Here is a 16,042-nt window from a genome sequence, read left to right as displayed (position 1 = left end):
CAAGCCACAGCCCACGACCATTTGTGGATAACGCTGAGAAGAGGCACTTTCATCTAATTTACTCCAGTCTTTCCCACGTACTATGAACACAGTGTTTCTCTCCTAATTGTGGTTCAATCTAAACCTCAGTCTTACAGCAAATGACACCAGCCTATGAAATTTTATACATTATGGCACATGGCTGCTTTACAGTATGTGGGTAAGAATCCCTGAAACATTGCTGAGAGTTGTGTAATAAATGCTGAGAACAGAGAATACAATTCATATTGTTCACAGCAGCACAACAAAGGCCTCCTTTTCTGGGTGACCATGACATCACCAATAACAGAGGCACCAGCTGCAAATTAGAACCACAAACTCATGCAGACTTTCTGTCAGGGCCTTGGTCATCAATGCAAAATAAGCCAATACTGGACAAAGACTGCTGATCTGAAATCATGCAGTGCTCTCCAAAGCACAAAAGGTTTGGGACCCCACCATATCTGTTCACCTCTCCATTCTGACAGAACACTACTTTCTTTCAATCATCCCAGGGAATTAAAACAACCAAGAAAATTAGAGGTACACAAGAAAAAACACCTTTACAAAAGATCATAAACCAGAGCAGAGGACAGCAAGTGGTTTGCAGGTTGGTGAACTGGAGCCTGAAACACTTCATCACAGCATAATGTGAGACCCACAATGTCCCTGAAAGAGGCAGCACTTCTTAGCTGAGGACGGGGGCTCTGGACGAATCCTGGGTCAAGTCAATTCTCTAGTCAGAGAGAAAGGAATGAAGATCCTGCCAAGAGCTCAGAGTATTCACTTAAGCACAAGGGAGAACACAGAATTCCTTTCCCTGAGCACCAGGGGTGGTGACTGATGCACACTGTTCAGGTGAGCCAGGTGGTGGGGAGGTCACTTCAGCCACAAATACTCGCAGTGACATCAATGAGGTGGAGTCCTCGGAAGTTAGCATGTGCAATGCAGCTCCTTCAAGCCGCACTTGTACCTCAAACTTATAAGGAATTTCGCACAGTGTATGTTCAGATAAGAGGGGTTTACATTCAGGTAAGTGGATTTAAGTCTCCTTCAGTGTTGTAGCGTGAGAAAGATAAAACATCCCCTGCACATTTAAGGCTTTTCTCACATGTGAACTCTCAGATGTCTAACAAGGCTACGTTTGCTGCAAAAACATTTCCCACATTTAGTACACTCATGAGGCTTTACTCCAGTGTGACTTCTGTGGTGGTCCATGAGCGAACGTCTTTCTCTAAAGGACTTTCCACAATCACTGCACTCAAAAGGCTTTTCTCCGGCATGAACTCTGTGGTGTTCAATAAGGTTAGACTTTCGTCTAAAGAACTTCCCACAATCACTACACTCATATGGCTTTTCTCCACTATGCACTCTGTGGTGTTGAATGAGGGTAGACTTTCGTCCAAAGAACTTCCCACAATCACCACATTCAAAAGGTTTTACACCAGTGTGAATTCTCTTGTGTTCAGAAAGGTAATAGCTTCTCCTGAAAGACTTCCGACAATCAGCACACTCATATGGTTTTTCTCCAGTGTGAACTCTCTTGTGGTTAAGGAGAGAATTAGTGCTCCTAAAAGATTTCCCACAATCAGTACACTCATAGGGTTTTTCTCCAGTGTGAATATGGTGGTGTTCAGTGAGGTGAGAGCTTCGCCTGAAGGACTTTCCACAATCACTGCACTCATATGGCTTTTCTCCAGTGCGAACTCTGTGTTGTGAAATGAGGTTGGACCTTTGTCCAAAGGACTTGCCCCAATCTGCACACTCAGTGGGCTTTTCTCCAGTGTGACTTCTTCCAGGTCGAATGAGGTTCAAGCTTCCTCTAAACACTTTCCCACATTTGTCACACCCATATTTCACTTCTCCAGAGCAGGCACCCTGATGCTGAACAACTTTCTGGTTGTGGCTGCCAAATTTTTCACAGTTACAAGTATATTGAGGACTTTTCCCACCAAGATATTCCTGTGAAATCTCCCTGCCACTGTGTGGCTCCTCAGTGTTGAGAGGGGCCTGGATCTGGAGAAGCTCTGAGATGGCTGGGAAGTCTTCCCCAACCTCCCCACTGGTAGAAGGCATCTCTGATAAGTAGAAGCTGAAGTTGGTCACAAACGAGGCCCTGTCCACAGCTCCTTTCCAGGGCTTCTCTCCATTGGCTTCCCTCTGTTGTTGGGGAGGATTTGCACTGAAACAGAAGTCTCTCACACATGCGTCACTGAAGAAGGCTTTCTGCTCAAAGTCTGCTGCCTGTGACTCAGTCAGGTGCAGAATAGCTTTGAACTCTGAGACACACCGCTTACACAGATGAGTCCTCCGGGTTGCTGAAGCTGTCATAGAAGCCCTGACCTGTGACACTCCTTGTACAGATAAGCTCTGCTCAGGACAGACCTCCTCATCGTATGTTTTATGCCAACAACCTGAAAAGAAAGAATGGAGGAGGAACTGTTTGTGGGGACAGGGGGAAGTCCATTGCTAAAGTGTTTTGCACATATGGGTTCTATGCAATTGACTGAAAGTAAGAGATGTGCAAGAAAGATTAATAAGAATCTGCTGTGAAGAACTGGGCCTCTGAAGGTCACAAAACAGGGAAGACCTCACTAGAAACATGACACACACATGGCAAGGACCACGTGGAACAGAAGAATCATCTCCAACTCAATCTTCTAATAACAGTGCTCAGCAGGGCTGGTCTGCTGATGACAAGGGCAAGCTATGCAGAAGGTTGGTTATGTCTTATTCCAAGTAAAATTCAATAAAAAGAGTAGCAGGTGTTCCAGGACTACTTAAGTATGTATGTGCACCTCATAACACATGTGCAGGTCCATGTAGGAGAATACTGCACAGGGAGCAGTGCAGAGGGACAGGTGATGCAAAAAGGTGACAAAGGTGAAGGTAATCAAACGCCAGGAAATCAGAGATGAAATGCAAGTCAGCAAAGTGTTAAGTATGAGAAAAAGAAGGCAGAAATGGGGTGTAGCCAAGGCACCTGCCCGGAAACACTGTTGAAAATTAGCTGGTTCCTGGTACCATCTGACCACCACCATTATGTCACACCTTCCCCCAGTTGTCTCTCAGCATGGCCAGACCTCCTCTGAGACCATCTTGCATGTTCACCCTGTGAGGAAACCAGGTTTCTCCCTGATCTACTCTACCAATGCATGAACCCTAAATATTCCAAGTATTAATGAAAGACAACGGAGGGGAGCAGCCAGCTCTGGCCCAGAGCAATTTGGCCCACAATAGTCCTCAGCTAAGGTAATATTACAAACAACAACTGAAGAAGGGTCTTACAGCAATAGGCCATGGTTCATGTAGGTGAAGAACATAACCTGGCACAGGCTGTCACAAAGCACCTTTCCCTACAGGAAGGAGGAAGAAGAGAATAAATGTGGGTATTGTCACCCTCCCAGGGAGAGGAAGAGGAAGGTGGGACCCATTAAGCTGCCTGTAAGATTCCCGATTCCCAGACACTTTCTGCACTTTTTGAGGCAATGGGTGTCAGGGATGTTCCTAGAGTCCATTGGTCAGGGCTCTCCACACAGCTCAGCACTGGCAGCCACAGTGCATTTGATAAGACAGGGGCAGAAATTAGCAGAACCCGGGGTCTGGCTGTGGGAGAGAGAAAGCTATGTTTTGAGAATAAAGGAAGAGAGGGCATCACCTCAGGACACTGGGACAATGTGAAGCTCTTACCCACAGATGAGACCAGTGCAAACACTTCCAGCATCACATCGCAGTACAGAAGTCTCTGAGCCTCATCAAGGAGCCCCCACTCCTCCTGAGAGAAGGCAATGGCCACGTCCTCAAAGTCCATATCCTGTCGTAATGGGGACAGTTCAGTCTATGATCAGCTTCGCTCCTAGGCTTTTACTTTCGTCATACTTCCCACTCTCCCTATCCATCTGCTTCCTCTACTCCCCACATCACAGAAAATAGCAGGCCTTGCATCCACCAGAGTCACTATCTCCTTATATTCCTACTGATACTGTGTCTTCCCAGAACAATACAGCAAATTCCCAGATTGATTATACCTGACCTCAGGGCCTCACATTTAGGGTCACCAACATAGGGGACAGATAAATGTTGGCCATAAAGAGAGATGTGAGTGATATGGCACTGGTCTAGTGGGAAATATCCTTGTTGTGCAACACATTCTCCCTCCAAGACCCCAAAAAACATGGCATCACTGGTCACCCTTTCGATTCCAATCCCAGGGTGCTGAGGCCAACACTTTGTGCTACCTGTTCCACATAATTCTTTGTATCCCACTTCTCTCAGACAGCTTCAGTCCCAGAGTCACAGCTTCAAACACAACACATATCCGCCATGAAGAGGAGGGGATGTTTTGTAATGAGCTTCTTTTCAACATTCTAACTCACCTCTGTAATGTATTTCTCTCTTACCCTTCTCCCCTCCCCAAGCCTGTACAGATTTTCAAACCCAGGGGACACTGATGTATGCTATTCCATTCCTATTGATCACTGCATCCGCCCAACAACAACAGGCAGGTGTGCACCTGTATGACACCTAAATGCTGGACCTGGCATGTAGCGCCACAACACCCGTCTTTTCAATAATTATCCTAAAATTCCCCATGTTGTATCATCCAGTTATCACCAGAAATGGACTCAACCTTCATTCCCTCTTTGTCAACATCAGGGGTCTGTGGCCATGAATTCACGCTCCCTCTCCAAGAGCACATCACTCCTTCTCCCACACCTCCCTCACACCTGCACTCCCGCAGCCCCAGCTCCCATGGACATCTCCTTGGTCTCAGTCATTGCTCAGCATGTGTGTTCCAGAGAATGCATGGCAAGTTCAAACAGTATCACATACTAACCTGACTCTCATTGCCCACACCCAAGACACAGCCTTCAGTTCTGCTATGAAGGCCTCCCTCCCAACTTGTTTTTCCTTCCACCTCACCTACTGAGAACCGCATCAGCTCAGTTACCCAGAGCCCACCTCTCCCACTGCTGCTCTTGATGTCCCTTCTCCACTCACAGCCCTCAGTCCTCAAGTCCCACTGCCTATGGCCCTCTACCCCATGCCCAGTGAGTCTCCCAGATGCCCACTCAGGCCCATAAGCAAGTCAACCAAACTGGATGCAACACACCAGGCCACACAAAGGGTCACAAGAAATCCTGATAAGTGCTTAAGAAGTAAATATGCACCAGCCACAGTCTCACCTTTTTTTAATTACTCTTCTAACTCCAATAAAATAAAATAAAAAGGTGATCTACAACTCCTCCCTGGTCCATACTCTTTACTATTTTTTAAAAATATATATTTTATTGATTTTTTTACAGAGAGGAAGGGAGAGGGAGAGAGAGTTAGAATCATCAATGAGAGAGAAACATCCATCAGCTGCCTCCTGCATACACCTCCTACTGGGAATGTGCCCGCAACCAAGGTACATGCCCTTGACCGGAATTGAACCTGGGACCCTTAAGTCCGCAGGCCGATGCTCTATCCACTGAGCCAAACCGGTCAGGGCCTCTTTACTATTTTTTTAAGTAGTCTTCATCTTGAACTACTCCTCAGAGTTCCAGATGGTCATGAATTGGTCTCTGAAATATCTCATACCCTAATAAAAAAAAATAAAAGATTTTATATTCCTGATGAACATTGATTTTCCCACTATGAATTTCTCCATGTCAGCTGATGGTGCTTTCATACCTGCAGGTACTAAATCCAAAGCTTTACATCATCTCTGATTCTTACCTCTCTCTCCAATCCTCAAAATTACAAAACCCAGGTGGCCACACCTAAAACCCTGATCCATAATGCAACTGCTTCTTCCACATCCACAACCACCACTGTGCTCCCGTCACCATCACACTCACCAAGACCATCACAGCAGCTTCCATTGTAGTCTTCCTACCCCCGTCCTCACACCCATACTGTGCATCATGCTGCAGTCACAGGAGTCTAATGAGACCTGGGACACATCACCTGCTGTTCTGCTCCAATTACCCCAATGATCCCACCACCAGCAGAACAGAAACCCAAGTTGTCACAAAGCTCTTCTGGATATGATTCTTGTCCCCCAGTTTCCAGCTCCTATTTTTAAACAATGGACACCTGCCCATCCTTGAAGCAGCTTAGTCTTCAAGCCTTTGCACATTCTGGAACCCATGCGTGGAAGGCCCTATCACCCACTGTTGTGGAGCGGGTACGAGTGAAAGACCACTGGAGCCCAGACCAAATTAAAATTTAGGGAGCATTTATTAGCCGGCCGGCCGGGCGAGTGACTAGCCGGGTGACTGCTCTGCCATTCTCCACGCAGGGAGACCAGAGAGCAGCAGCGACCCTTTGTGTAGGACCACTTTTAAGCACATTAACCACATCCTGTTTTTGCAGAACAAGTAACCCAAGACAAAACAGTTTTTCCCAAGCCACGTCAGGATCATGCCAATGACGACCATGTTATTCACAGGGTCATCCTGTTCTTCAGAAGCTGACAGTGTTCTGTGAAAGAAGGCTACGTGCTGGGAAGGGGCCATGAGTCCCTATCTCAAGGCCTGGCCTGGTGTCAGCACTGACAGCTCTGTCTGGGGCACAGTCCACCGCCTCAGTATGCTCAAAAATTCCCACTCTCCAACACCACAATTCCACTGGATGCCAAAATCAGGTGCCATTCACGACCCTTGACCTGGGCTTAGGATTCTGGGCTTGGTATCTCTTGAAGGTCCCCAGGTCCAAGGTCCCCCAAGAAGAGGGGCGGGACAGTCCCAGGACCCCACAACCTCAGAGGCCTCAAGAGTGTGAGGCCCTGACATCAGCCCCACAGACCAGTCCCCTGAGCGGCTCTGCACCTGCAGGGACCTGTGGGAACTGAAGGTCTGTGGAGGGCCCGGCACCCACCGCCAGGACCCAGGGCTCAGGCTGCTCAGGGCCCTGGCCCAGCCCCGGGCCGGGTGATGCCCGCATCCCTCGGGGCTCCATGTCCCTCTGTGTTCACAGCCCCCAGCCAGTCCCCTGAGGAGGAAGTGACCCTCCTCCCGGAGCCGCCGCTCCTCCTCTCTGTCGCCTTTAGACACACTCAGGCCTGGCTCCCCCTCCCGGCTCAGCCCCCACGGCCTCCCCGGCGGCACCGCAGCCCGTCGCCCTCCCCTCCCCCTGCGCCCCCCACGGGCACTCACTGCTCTGGGCGCTGCGGCCTGGGCTGCGGGGCTGAGCGGCGCCGGCCCCGAGGCGGGAGGGCCGATGGGGTGACGCTGAGGGAACTCTGTCCGCGGAGAGGAGGCGGGGGCACGGGGACCCCAATCCCGCCGGTTGGGGGTCAACCCGCCTCAGACAGCCCTGCCCGGCGGGACGCGGCCTCCCACGGCTCCTGCTTCGCGCGACCAACGCCCAACCGGCGCGCTGAACCCTGCAGGTCCGTTAACGGAAACTAAAATGTCCGCCAGAAGGATCGTACCGGAAGTCCCGCCCTAACCGGATGCACAGGAATAAAAAACGTGTAGACCTCTACTGAAGCAGGCGCATTGCCTTCTGGGTGATGTAGTTTTCCCGCGCAGTCCATCCAGGCCGTGACCTTGGTGAGTAAAGGGGTGGCGCTGCCAGTGGCGCTGGGGAAGGAGGAGCTGGGACCAGAGGCCTGGTTCCCTGGGACAGACGGACAGACCTCCCGGGGAGGGGGGACTGGGAGAGATCCCCCAAAGAACATACACACAGGGGGAATGGGAGACCTCTGTAACACCTTCAACAATGAAAAGTACACATTACGTTCTATTTAAAAAATATAATAAAGCTCAGCTGGGCTGCTCAGTGGTTGACACCGACCTAGGACCCGGGAGACCAGGTTGCATCGCGGGTCAGGCGCGAGCACGGACCGCAGGCTCAGTGTCCAGTGGGCGGCGGACCAGGGACCCTGGCGGGAGGCCGCTGACCAGGGTCCCTCTCCCGTCCCGGTGGTCCTCTTTCTCCCCCTTCTTCCCTCAGAAACCAACACAATGTGTTTTATGGGGCGGAAGGGCCGGCAGGTGGCAGGTAGCAGCCCTGAGCGGTGTCTGAGCCGGGCGCTCTCCTGGCTGCTACCAGGCGGGGTGTGGGGAGAGAGTGGGCCAAGGGAACTGAGGAGGGCCGGGATATGGCTCCTTCCTAGGTCCCCAGGACTGAAGGGCCACGGGTTCGATTCCGGCCAAGGGCACATGCCTGGGTTGCGGGCTTGATCCCCAGTGGGAGGGCGTGCAGGAGGCAGCCGATCAATGATTCTCTCTCATCATTGTTGTTTCTCTCTCTCCTTCTCCCTTCCTCTGTAAAAATCCATAAATATATATTTTTTAAAAACTGTCATATTAAAAAAATAAAGGCAGTTTTGCTTTCAAACCTTTAGTTTTGTTGGTTCTATTTACTGTCCGAGATGATTTGAAAGCACAGCTGTGATCTGGCAGCATGGAGAGGTGAACAGATCCAAACATTTTGTGCCGTGGCAGGGAGAGCATGATGGCAGAGTCACGCTGTCCAGTATGGGCTGATTTTGCATTGCTGCCCAAGACCGCGCGAGCATGACTGTAGTTCTCATGTGCAGCCTGGTGCCTGGGTTATGGGTGAGGTCCAAGGGCGCTCTGAAGAGGAGGCCTTTGCTGTGCTTCTGTGGACTACATGAAGTGTGTTCCCTGTTCACAGTATGTATTACATGAGTGTCGCTTCCAGACCATGTGTGTGCACCCTTCTATGTAGAAGTAAATATGGTTGCCTTGCTGCCTGGCTCCCGAGTGTTTTGTATTCTACCAGAACCCCTGACTTGGGGGGTTCACCTTATTTCTAACAGTTCCCCAACCTCTCTACTCCCTCAACCACACACCCCAGCAATATGTTGTCCCCCAGATTCCAGGACTATCACCTCATTTCAGAAGCAGGGTTTCCTCTCCACAAGCCAAACATAGGGAGGTGGGAACACCAACCACAACGCACCGCTTTCCCCCAACGTGGAATCAGGTGGAGACCGAGCCTCGCCGTCTGGAAATGCTGGTATTGCAGAATGTTCTCACCAGTGAAAACGCACAGCACCTTTTTTATTTATTTATTTTTTAAATTTCTTTATTGATTAAGGTATCACATATTTGTCCTCGTCCCCCCATTGCACAGCACCTTTTCCTGGAGCAGCGCCGCGACCTCCAGGACTGCGGGGGGTTGGGGGGGGGTGCATGGAAAATTACCCCCAAAATTCAAAAACAGAGACTCAAACAACACCAGTGGGCCTCAGGTGTGAGTGTGGGCTGGCCAGAGGCAGGACTTTCCTGAGGTGAACTATTTGGGGCCCAAAGCATGTGGGGGCTTCTCCCAGACACAGTAGATTTAGTTGCCGCGGGCCAGGGGCCTGGGGACGGGGAGAACAGGCCGGAGAGACCTCTGGATGGAGACAGCAGAGCCCTGGCCAGCTCCTCTCAGGCGGACACAGAACCCCAATCCCTCCCAGGGACCTGCCTGGGGCTCCTCTCTGCCAGCTCCTGGCAGGACACAGCGTGGCCAGCTGCAGGGGGAACATCCCGGGCAAAGGCAGGAGAGAGTGAGGGAAGGTGGGCTGTGCAGGCTGAGGCCCATCTCAGCGAAGCAAGGCAGATGGTCCTTTTGTTTTTAGAAAGTGTGTGGAAGGGAGGGGGGCGACAGAGAAACACAATGGCTGGGTGTCTCCTGCACCAGCCACAATGTGGTACGGGGGATCAAACCTGCAAAGCAGAACCACAAAGTCACACGGTCTTTATTCCAGGCCTGGGGCAGTAATGCGAACGAAGTCAATATTGGACAAACAGAGGTTTTCTGCCATTCTGCTGTCCCTTCTGAAGCACAGAGTTTGGGATCCCCACAGTATCTGGTCACTCCACATGCCAGATCACACCTGTGCTTGCAAATCATCCCAGGCGGCGACTAGAACCACCAGAACTAAAGGTGCAAAAGCAAAAACGCCGTTACAAAAACATCACAAACCAGAGCAAGCGGTTTGCAGGTTGGTGAAGTAGAACCTGAAACAATTCATCACAACTAAGTGCGAGACCCACACTGTTCTTGAAAGAGGTAGCACTTCTTAGCTGAGGATGGGGCTCTGGACGAATCCGGGGTCAGGTGCATTTCCCAGTCAGAGAGAAAGGAATGAAGATCCTGCCAGGAGCTCAGTCTTCATAATTCACATAAGCAGAAGGTGAGAACACAGAATTCCTTTCCCTGAGCACCAGGGGTGGTGACTGATGCACACTGTTCAGGTGCGCCAGGTGGTCGAGGAGGTCACTTCAGCCACAAATACTTCGCAGTGACATCAATCAGGTAGAAGGTCTTGGCACATTAGCAAGTGCAATGCAGCTCCTTCAAGCCTCCCTTGTACCTCAAACTTCTGAGGAATCTAGCAAGAGTGTATGTTCCTTTAAAAGGAGATTATAGCCCAGCGGGCGAGGCTCAGCGGTTGAGTGTTGAGCCAGGAAACAAAAAGTCGCTGGCTCAATTCCAGTCAGGGCACATGCCAGGGTGCCCTGCTTGCAGGCTCGATCCCCAGTTGGTAGGTGTACAGGAGGCAGCCAATCAATGATTCTCTCTCATCATTGATGTTTCTAGTTTTCTCTCCCTCTCTTCCTCTCCCTCTAAAAATCAATAAAAATATATTTAATAAATAAATAAATAAAAGGGGATTATATTCAGGTAAATGGGTCAGTCTCTCCTTCAGTGTCCTTGCAGGGGGCCAGCTGCCTGGGGAATGGGGGAGATAAAACATCCCCTGCACATTTAAGGCTTTTCTCCAGAGTGAACTCTGTGGTGTCGAATGAGGGCAGAGGTTAGATGGAAAGATTTCCCACAATCCCTACATTCAAAAGGTTTTCCACTCTCTTGTGAGTGAGGGTACACCTTTGCCTGAAGGACTTCCCACAATCAGTACACTCATGGCTTTTCTCCAGTGTGAACTCCCTGGTGATGTGTGAATGCCGTTAAGTACCTGAATGACTTCCCACATTCAGTACACTCAAAAGGTTTCTCACCGGTGTGAACTCTCTGGTGTTGAGTAAGTGAACTGCTATGCCCGAATGACTTCCCACAGTCAATACACTGATATGGCTTTTCTCCAGTGTGAACTCTCTGGTGTTGAATAAGGGTAGAGCTTTGTCTAAATGACTTCCCACAATCACTGCACTCATAAGGCTTTTCTCCAGTGTGAACTCTGCGGTGTCGAATAAGGGAAAAACTTTCTCTAAAAAACTTCCCACAATCAGTACACTCGTGGAGCTTGACTCCACTGTGAACTCTCTGGTGATGTGTGAGAGTAGATAAGAACCTGAATGACTTCCCACATTCACCACACTGATAAGGTTTCTCACCTGTGTGAACTCTCTGGTGTTGAGTAAGTGAGCTGCTATGCCCGAATGACTTCCCACAATCACTACACTCAAAAGGTTTCTCACCAGTGTGCACTGTCTTGTGTCGAATGAGGGTAGAGCTTTGTCTAAATGATTTTCCACAATCACCACATTCAAAAGGCTTTTCTCCAGTGTGAATTCTATAGTGTCGACTGAGGGTAGAGATCTGTCTAAATGACTTCCCACAATCACTACATTCATAGGGCGTTTCTCCACTGTGAACTCTGAGGTGTCTAGTAAAGTAGGACCTTTGATGGAAGGCCTTCCCACAATCAGTACACTGAAAGGGCTTTTCTCCAGTGTGAACTCTCCTATGCCGAATGAAGTGAGAGACTCGTTTAAAAACTTTCCCACAGTTGTTACACTCATAATTCCCTTCTCCAGAGCAGACACTCTGAGGAACAACTTCCTGGTTGTGGCTGGCAGCTTTTTCACATTCATCCCAATGGTGATGCCTTTTTTTATTGAGAAATTCCTCTGAAATCTCACTACGACTGTGTGGCTCCTCAGTGTCCAGAGGGGCCTGGTGCTGGAGAAGCTCTGAGATGGCTGGGAAGTCTTCCCCAACCTCCCTCCTGGTTGACGGCAGCCCTGATAAGGAGAAGCTGCACCTGGTCACAAACGAGGCCCTGTCCACAGCTCCTTTCCAGGGCTTCTCTCCACTGGCTTCCCTCTGTTGATGGGGAGGGTTTGAACCGAAACAGAAGTCTCTCACACATGCTTTCGGCTCAATGTCTGCTGCTTGTGACGACTCAGTCAGGTGCAGAACGTCTTTGAACACAGAGAAACACCGCTTACACAGATGGGTCCTCTGGGTTGCTGGAGCTTTCTTAGAAGCCCTGACCTGTGACTGCCCTTGTACAGGTACACTCTGCTCAGAACAGGCCTCCTCTTCATCTGTTTTATGCCCACAACCTGAAAAGAGAAATGCTGAGTAAATGAATGTTGGTTGTGGTAACATGGGGAGATCCCATTAGAAAAGTGTTTTGCACATAATACATGGGTCCCGTGCAATTGTCTGAAAATAAAAGAGGTGCAGGTAGGATTGATAAGAGGCTGCTGTGAAGTTCTGGGCCACTGAAGGTCACAAAACAGGGAAGGCCTCAGCAGAAATGTGACACTCACATGGCCAGCACCTCATGGAAGAGAAACAGGATCTCCAGCTCAGTCTTCTCTGACAGCGCTCAGGAGGGCTTGTTTGCTGGTGACGGGGCAAGCTGTGCAGGAGGTTCGCTAGGCCTTATTCCAAGTAAAATTCAATAAAGGAGTAGCTGGTTTCAAGGACTGCATAGGCATGTATGTGCACCTCCCAACACGTGTGCAGGTCCACGCTGAGGAATACCTCAGAGGCAGCAGTGCAGAGGAACAGGTGATGAAGAGGGGAGCCGCCAGCAGTTCTTCAATAGTGTTCAGTGGAGAGAATTTTACAAACTGAGGAGGTCTCACAGTACCAGCCCATGGTTCATGGCAGTAAAGACCATAGCCTGGCACAGGCCGACACAAAGAGCCTTTAGCTACAGGAAGGCGGAAGAAGTGGAAGCCCTGTATGTGGACATAGTTAGCCTCCCACGAAGAGAAACTACAGGCTGGGACCCAGTAAGCTCACTGTGAGACTCCTGAATCCCGGACCCCTCCTGCACGTTCTGAGGCAACGGGTGTCAGGGATGTTCCTGGAGTCCTTGGCTCAAGGCTCTCCACAGAGCTCACCCCTGGCAGCCACAGCACATGTGACAGGACGGTGGGGGAAATTAGCAGAGCCCATGGTCTGGCTACGGGAGAATGCAAGCTACATCTGAAGAATAAACAGAGGACATCACCTCAGGACACTGGGAGAATGAGACGGGCTTACCTACAGATGACACAAGTGCAAACACTTCCAGCATCACATCGCAGTACAGAAGTCTCTGAGCCTCACCAAGGAGCCCCCACTCCTCCTGAGAGAAGGCGATGGCCACGTCCTCAAAGTCCATATCCTGTCGTAATGGGGACAACACAGCCCATGATCAAATTCTCTCCTAAGATTCCAAGTCTGTCATACTCCCCACCCGCCACATCCATTTGCTTCCTCTACGCTGCACATCAGAGAAGATAGCAGGCCTTGGTCCCATGAACGTCACTTGCTTCTTATATTTCTACTGATATTTTGTCTTCCCACAGCAATAAAGGCAGCTGAGCAGAGAGAAGATACCTGAGCTCTGGGCCTCACATGGAGGCCACACTACCTCTTGTCAATACAGTGGGTGTCAAGAACATAGGGTGATGCTGGCCATAAAGAGAATGTGAGTGATTTGATACTGGTCTTGTCAGGCAATACCCTTGTAGTCCACAAGATTGTTCTCAAAGCTGAAACCGGTTTGGCTCAGTGGATAGAGCGTCAGCCTGCGGACTGAAGGGTCCCAGGTTCGATTCCGGTCAAGGGCATGTACCTTGGTTGCGGGCACATTCCCAGTAGGGGGTGTGCAAGAAGCAGCTGATCGATGTTTCTCTCTCATCAATGTTTCTAACTCTATCCCTCTCTCTTCCTCTCTGTAAAAAATCAATAAAATATATTAAAAAAAAAAAAAAAGATTGTTCTCAAAGACACTAAAAACATGACATCACACTACACCCTTACAACCCCAGTCCCAAGGTGCTGAGGCCATCACTTTACACTACCTGCTGCATATACCAGGTGCACCGGTTAATAACGTGGATTTTTTTCAATAGATGGAGTTACACATATGTTGATATATATGCGATTTGATATGTATGCTATTTTGTTGTATTGACAACAAGCTTCAAAACTTCATATGTCAAATTTTCTGAAGGTGTTAAAGATATTTTTACTCTTAAAAAATGTCAAATTTCATGCCAAAAAATGAGCATTAGCGGGAAGTTTTAATGCATTATTTTGAAGAAAAATGCTGCGGAAAGTTATCATATACCTCAGGAAGCTTATGGTGAACATGCTCCATCTCAAGATACTTGTGAACGCTGGTTTAAACGCTTTAAAAATGATGATTTCGATGTGAAAGAGAAGGAACATCCAGGTCAATGGAAAAAGTGTGAAGACCAACAATGACAAGCATTACTGGATGAAGATATGTGTCAAACTCAAAAACAACTTGCAGAAAGATCAAACGTCGCTCAGCAAACAACTTCCGATCGTTTACAAGCAATGGGAAAGATTTTAAAGGAAGGAAAACGGGTGCCACATCTGAATGGAAGACAAATGAAAAACCTAAAAGTCATCAGTAAAATGTTGCTTCAACGGCAGAAAAGAAAATCTTTTTTGCATCGAATTGTGACTGGTGATGAAAAGTGGATTTATTTTGAGAATCTCAAATGCACAAAATCATGGGTTGATCCAGGTCAACCATCAACATTGACTGCAAGGCCAAATTGTTTCGGAAAGAAGACAATGCTCTGCGTTTGGTAGGATCAGGATGGTGTGGTGTATTGTGAGCTTCTAAAACCAGGTGAAACCATTAATACTGATCACTACCGACAACAAATAATCAATTGGAACCAAGCTTTGATCATAAAAGGACCAGAATGGGCCAGAAGACACAGCAAAGTAATTTTTCTTCATGATAACGCACCATCACACACTTCAAAACCAGTTAAAGGCACGTTAAAAGATCTTGCCTGGTTAGTATTCACCAGCCCTTGCTCCTTCAGATGATCACTTGTTCCAATCAATGGCACACTTTCTGAGCAGCACTTCAAAACATACAAAGAAGTAGAAAATTGGGTCTCTGAATGGTTTGCCTCAAAACAAGAAAAGATCTATTGAGACGGTACCCACAAAGATGGGGGAAATGTGTAGCTAGCAATGGACATTACTTTGAATAAAGCACTTTTTAAAAATATATATTTTTATTGATTTTTCACAGAGAGGAAGGGAGAGGGAGTTAGAAACATCGATGAGAGAGAAACATCCATCAGCTGCCTCCTGCACACCTCCCACTGGGGATGTGCCCGCAACCAAGGTACATGCCCTTTCCCGGAATCAAACCCGGGACCTTTCCAAACGGCTAGGGCTGAATAAAGCACTTTTGATGTTTCTCTTGAAATTATCGTGTTTTCTTTGATTACAAAATCCACATTATTAACCGGGACACCTGGTCGTTCTTTGAACCACAGTGCTCTCACACAGCTTCATTCTCTGAGACACAACTTCAAAGGTGACACAAATATGCCATCAGGAGGACAGGCTATTTCCTAATCACCTTCTTTCCCAACACTGTAGTTCACCACCATCATACTCTATTTCCCTCTTGCCCTTCTCTCTCACCCATGCCAGTGGAGATTTTCAAGCCCGGGTAACACTCATTTATGCTCTCTCACTCCTATGGATCAGTGGGTCAGCCCTCAACAGCAAAAGACAGGAGGGTAGATAAAAGGCAAACCTAAGGACCTGGCAGGCAGCACCACAACACCCCTCTTTTCAGGCAATTACCCTAAAATTCCCCTTATTGTATCACCCACACACCACCAGAAATGGACTCTCCCTTCATTCACTCTATGTCAATGTCAGGGCCCTCTCCACGTGCACATCACTCTTTCTCCCACACCTCTCTCACTCCTCACTCCTGCACTCCCGTAGCCCCAGCCCTCATAGGCATCTCCTTGGCCTCTTCCTCATTACTCAGCAGGTGTGGTCAGGAGAATGCTTGCCAAATTCAAACGGGATCAAG

General features: G+C 48.8%; 2 protein-coding genes across 5 annotated transcripts in view; both read right to left on the bottom strand.

Moving 5' to 3' along the window:
- LOC307092760 (uncharacterized protein) overlaps nt 1-16,042 on the bottom strand; it is a 57,759-nt gene that overhangs the window by 40,592 nt on the left and 1,125 nt on the right. Inside the window, exons 2-3 of one of the 4 annotated variants that reach the window (XM_079760229.1) lie at nt 13,213-13,336; nt 9,269-12,278 (exon numbers count right to left, since the gene is read on the bottom strand). In XM_079760229.1, the coding sequence (XP_079616355.1) occupies nt 10,891-12,278; nt 13,213-13,333 (1,509 nt within the window). In that variant the 5' untranslated portion in view covers nt 13,334-13,336 and the 3' untranslated portion in view covers nt 9,269-10,890. Of the gene's footprint in view, nt 1-5,783; nt 5,862-6,761; nt 6,777-9,268; nt 12,279-13,212; nt 13,337-16,042 lie in introns of those variants that run through there. The other 3 variants (XM_079760227.1, XM_079760230.1, XM_079760226.1) reach the window with 3 other exon arrangements.
- The window catches only part of LOC307092747 (uncharacterized protein), a 185,711-nt gene continuing 183,553 nt past the window's right edge, over nt 13,885-16,042 (bottom strand). Inside the window, exon 5 of the mRNA XM_079760194.1 lies at nt 13,885-13,936. The gene's annotated coding sequence lies outside the window, so the exon portion shown is untranslated. The remainder of the gene's footprint in view (nt 13,937-16,042) is intronic.

The sequence above is a fragment of the Cnephaeus nilssonii genome, assembly GCF_951640355.1.
Source record: "Cnephaeus nilssonii genome assembly, chromosome: 20".
Taxonomy (NCBI): Eukaryota; Metazoa; Chordata; class Mammalia; order Chiroptera; family Vespertilionidae; genus Cnephaeus; species Cnephaeus nilssonii.
The sequence above is the reverse complement of the archived record's forward strand: the minus strand, read 5'-3'. Positions and strand labels throughout refer to the sequence as shown.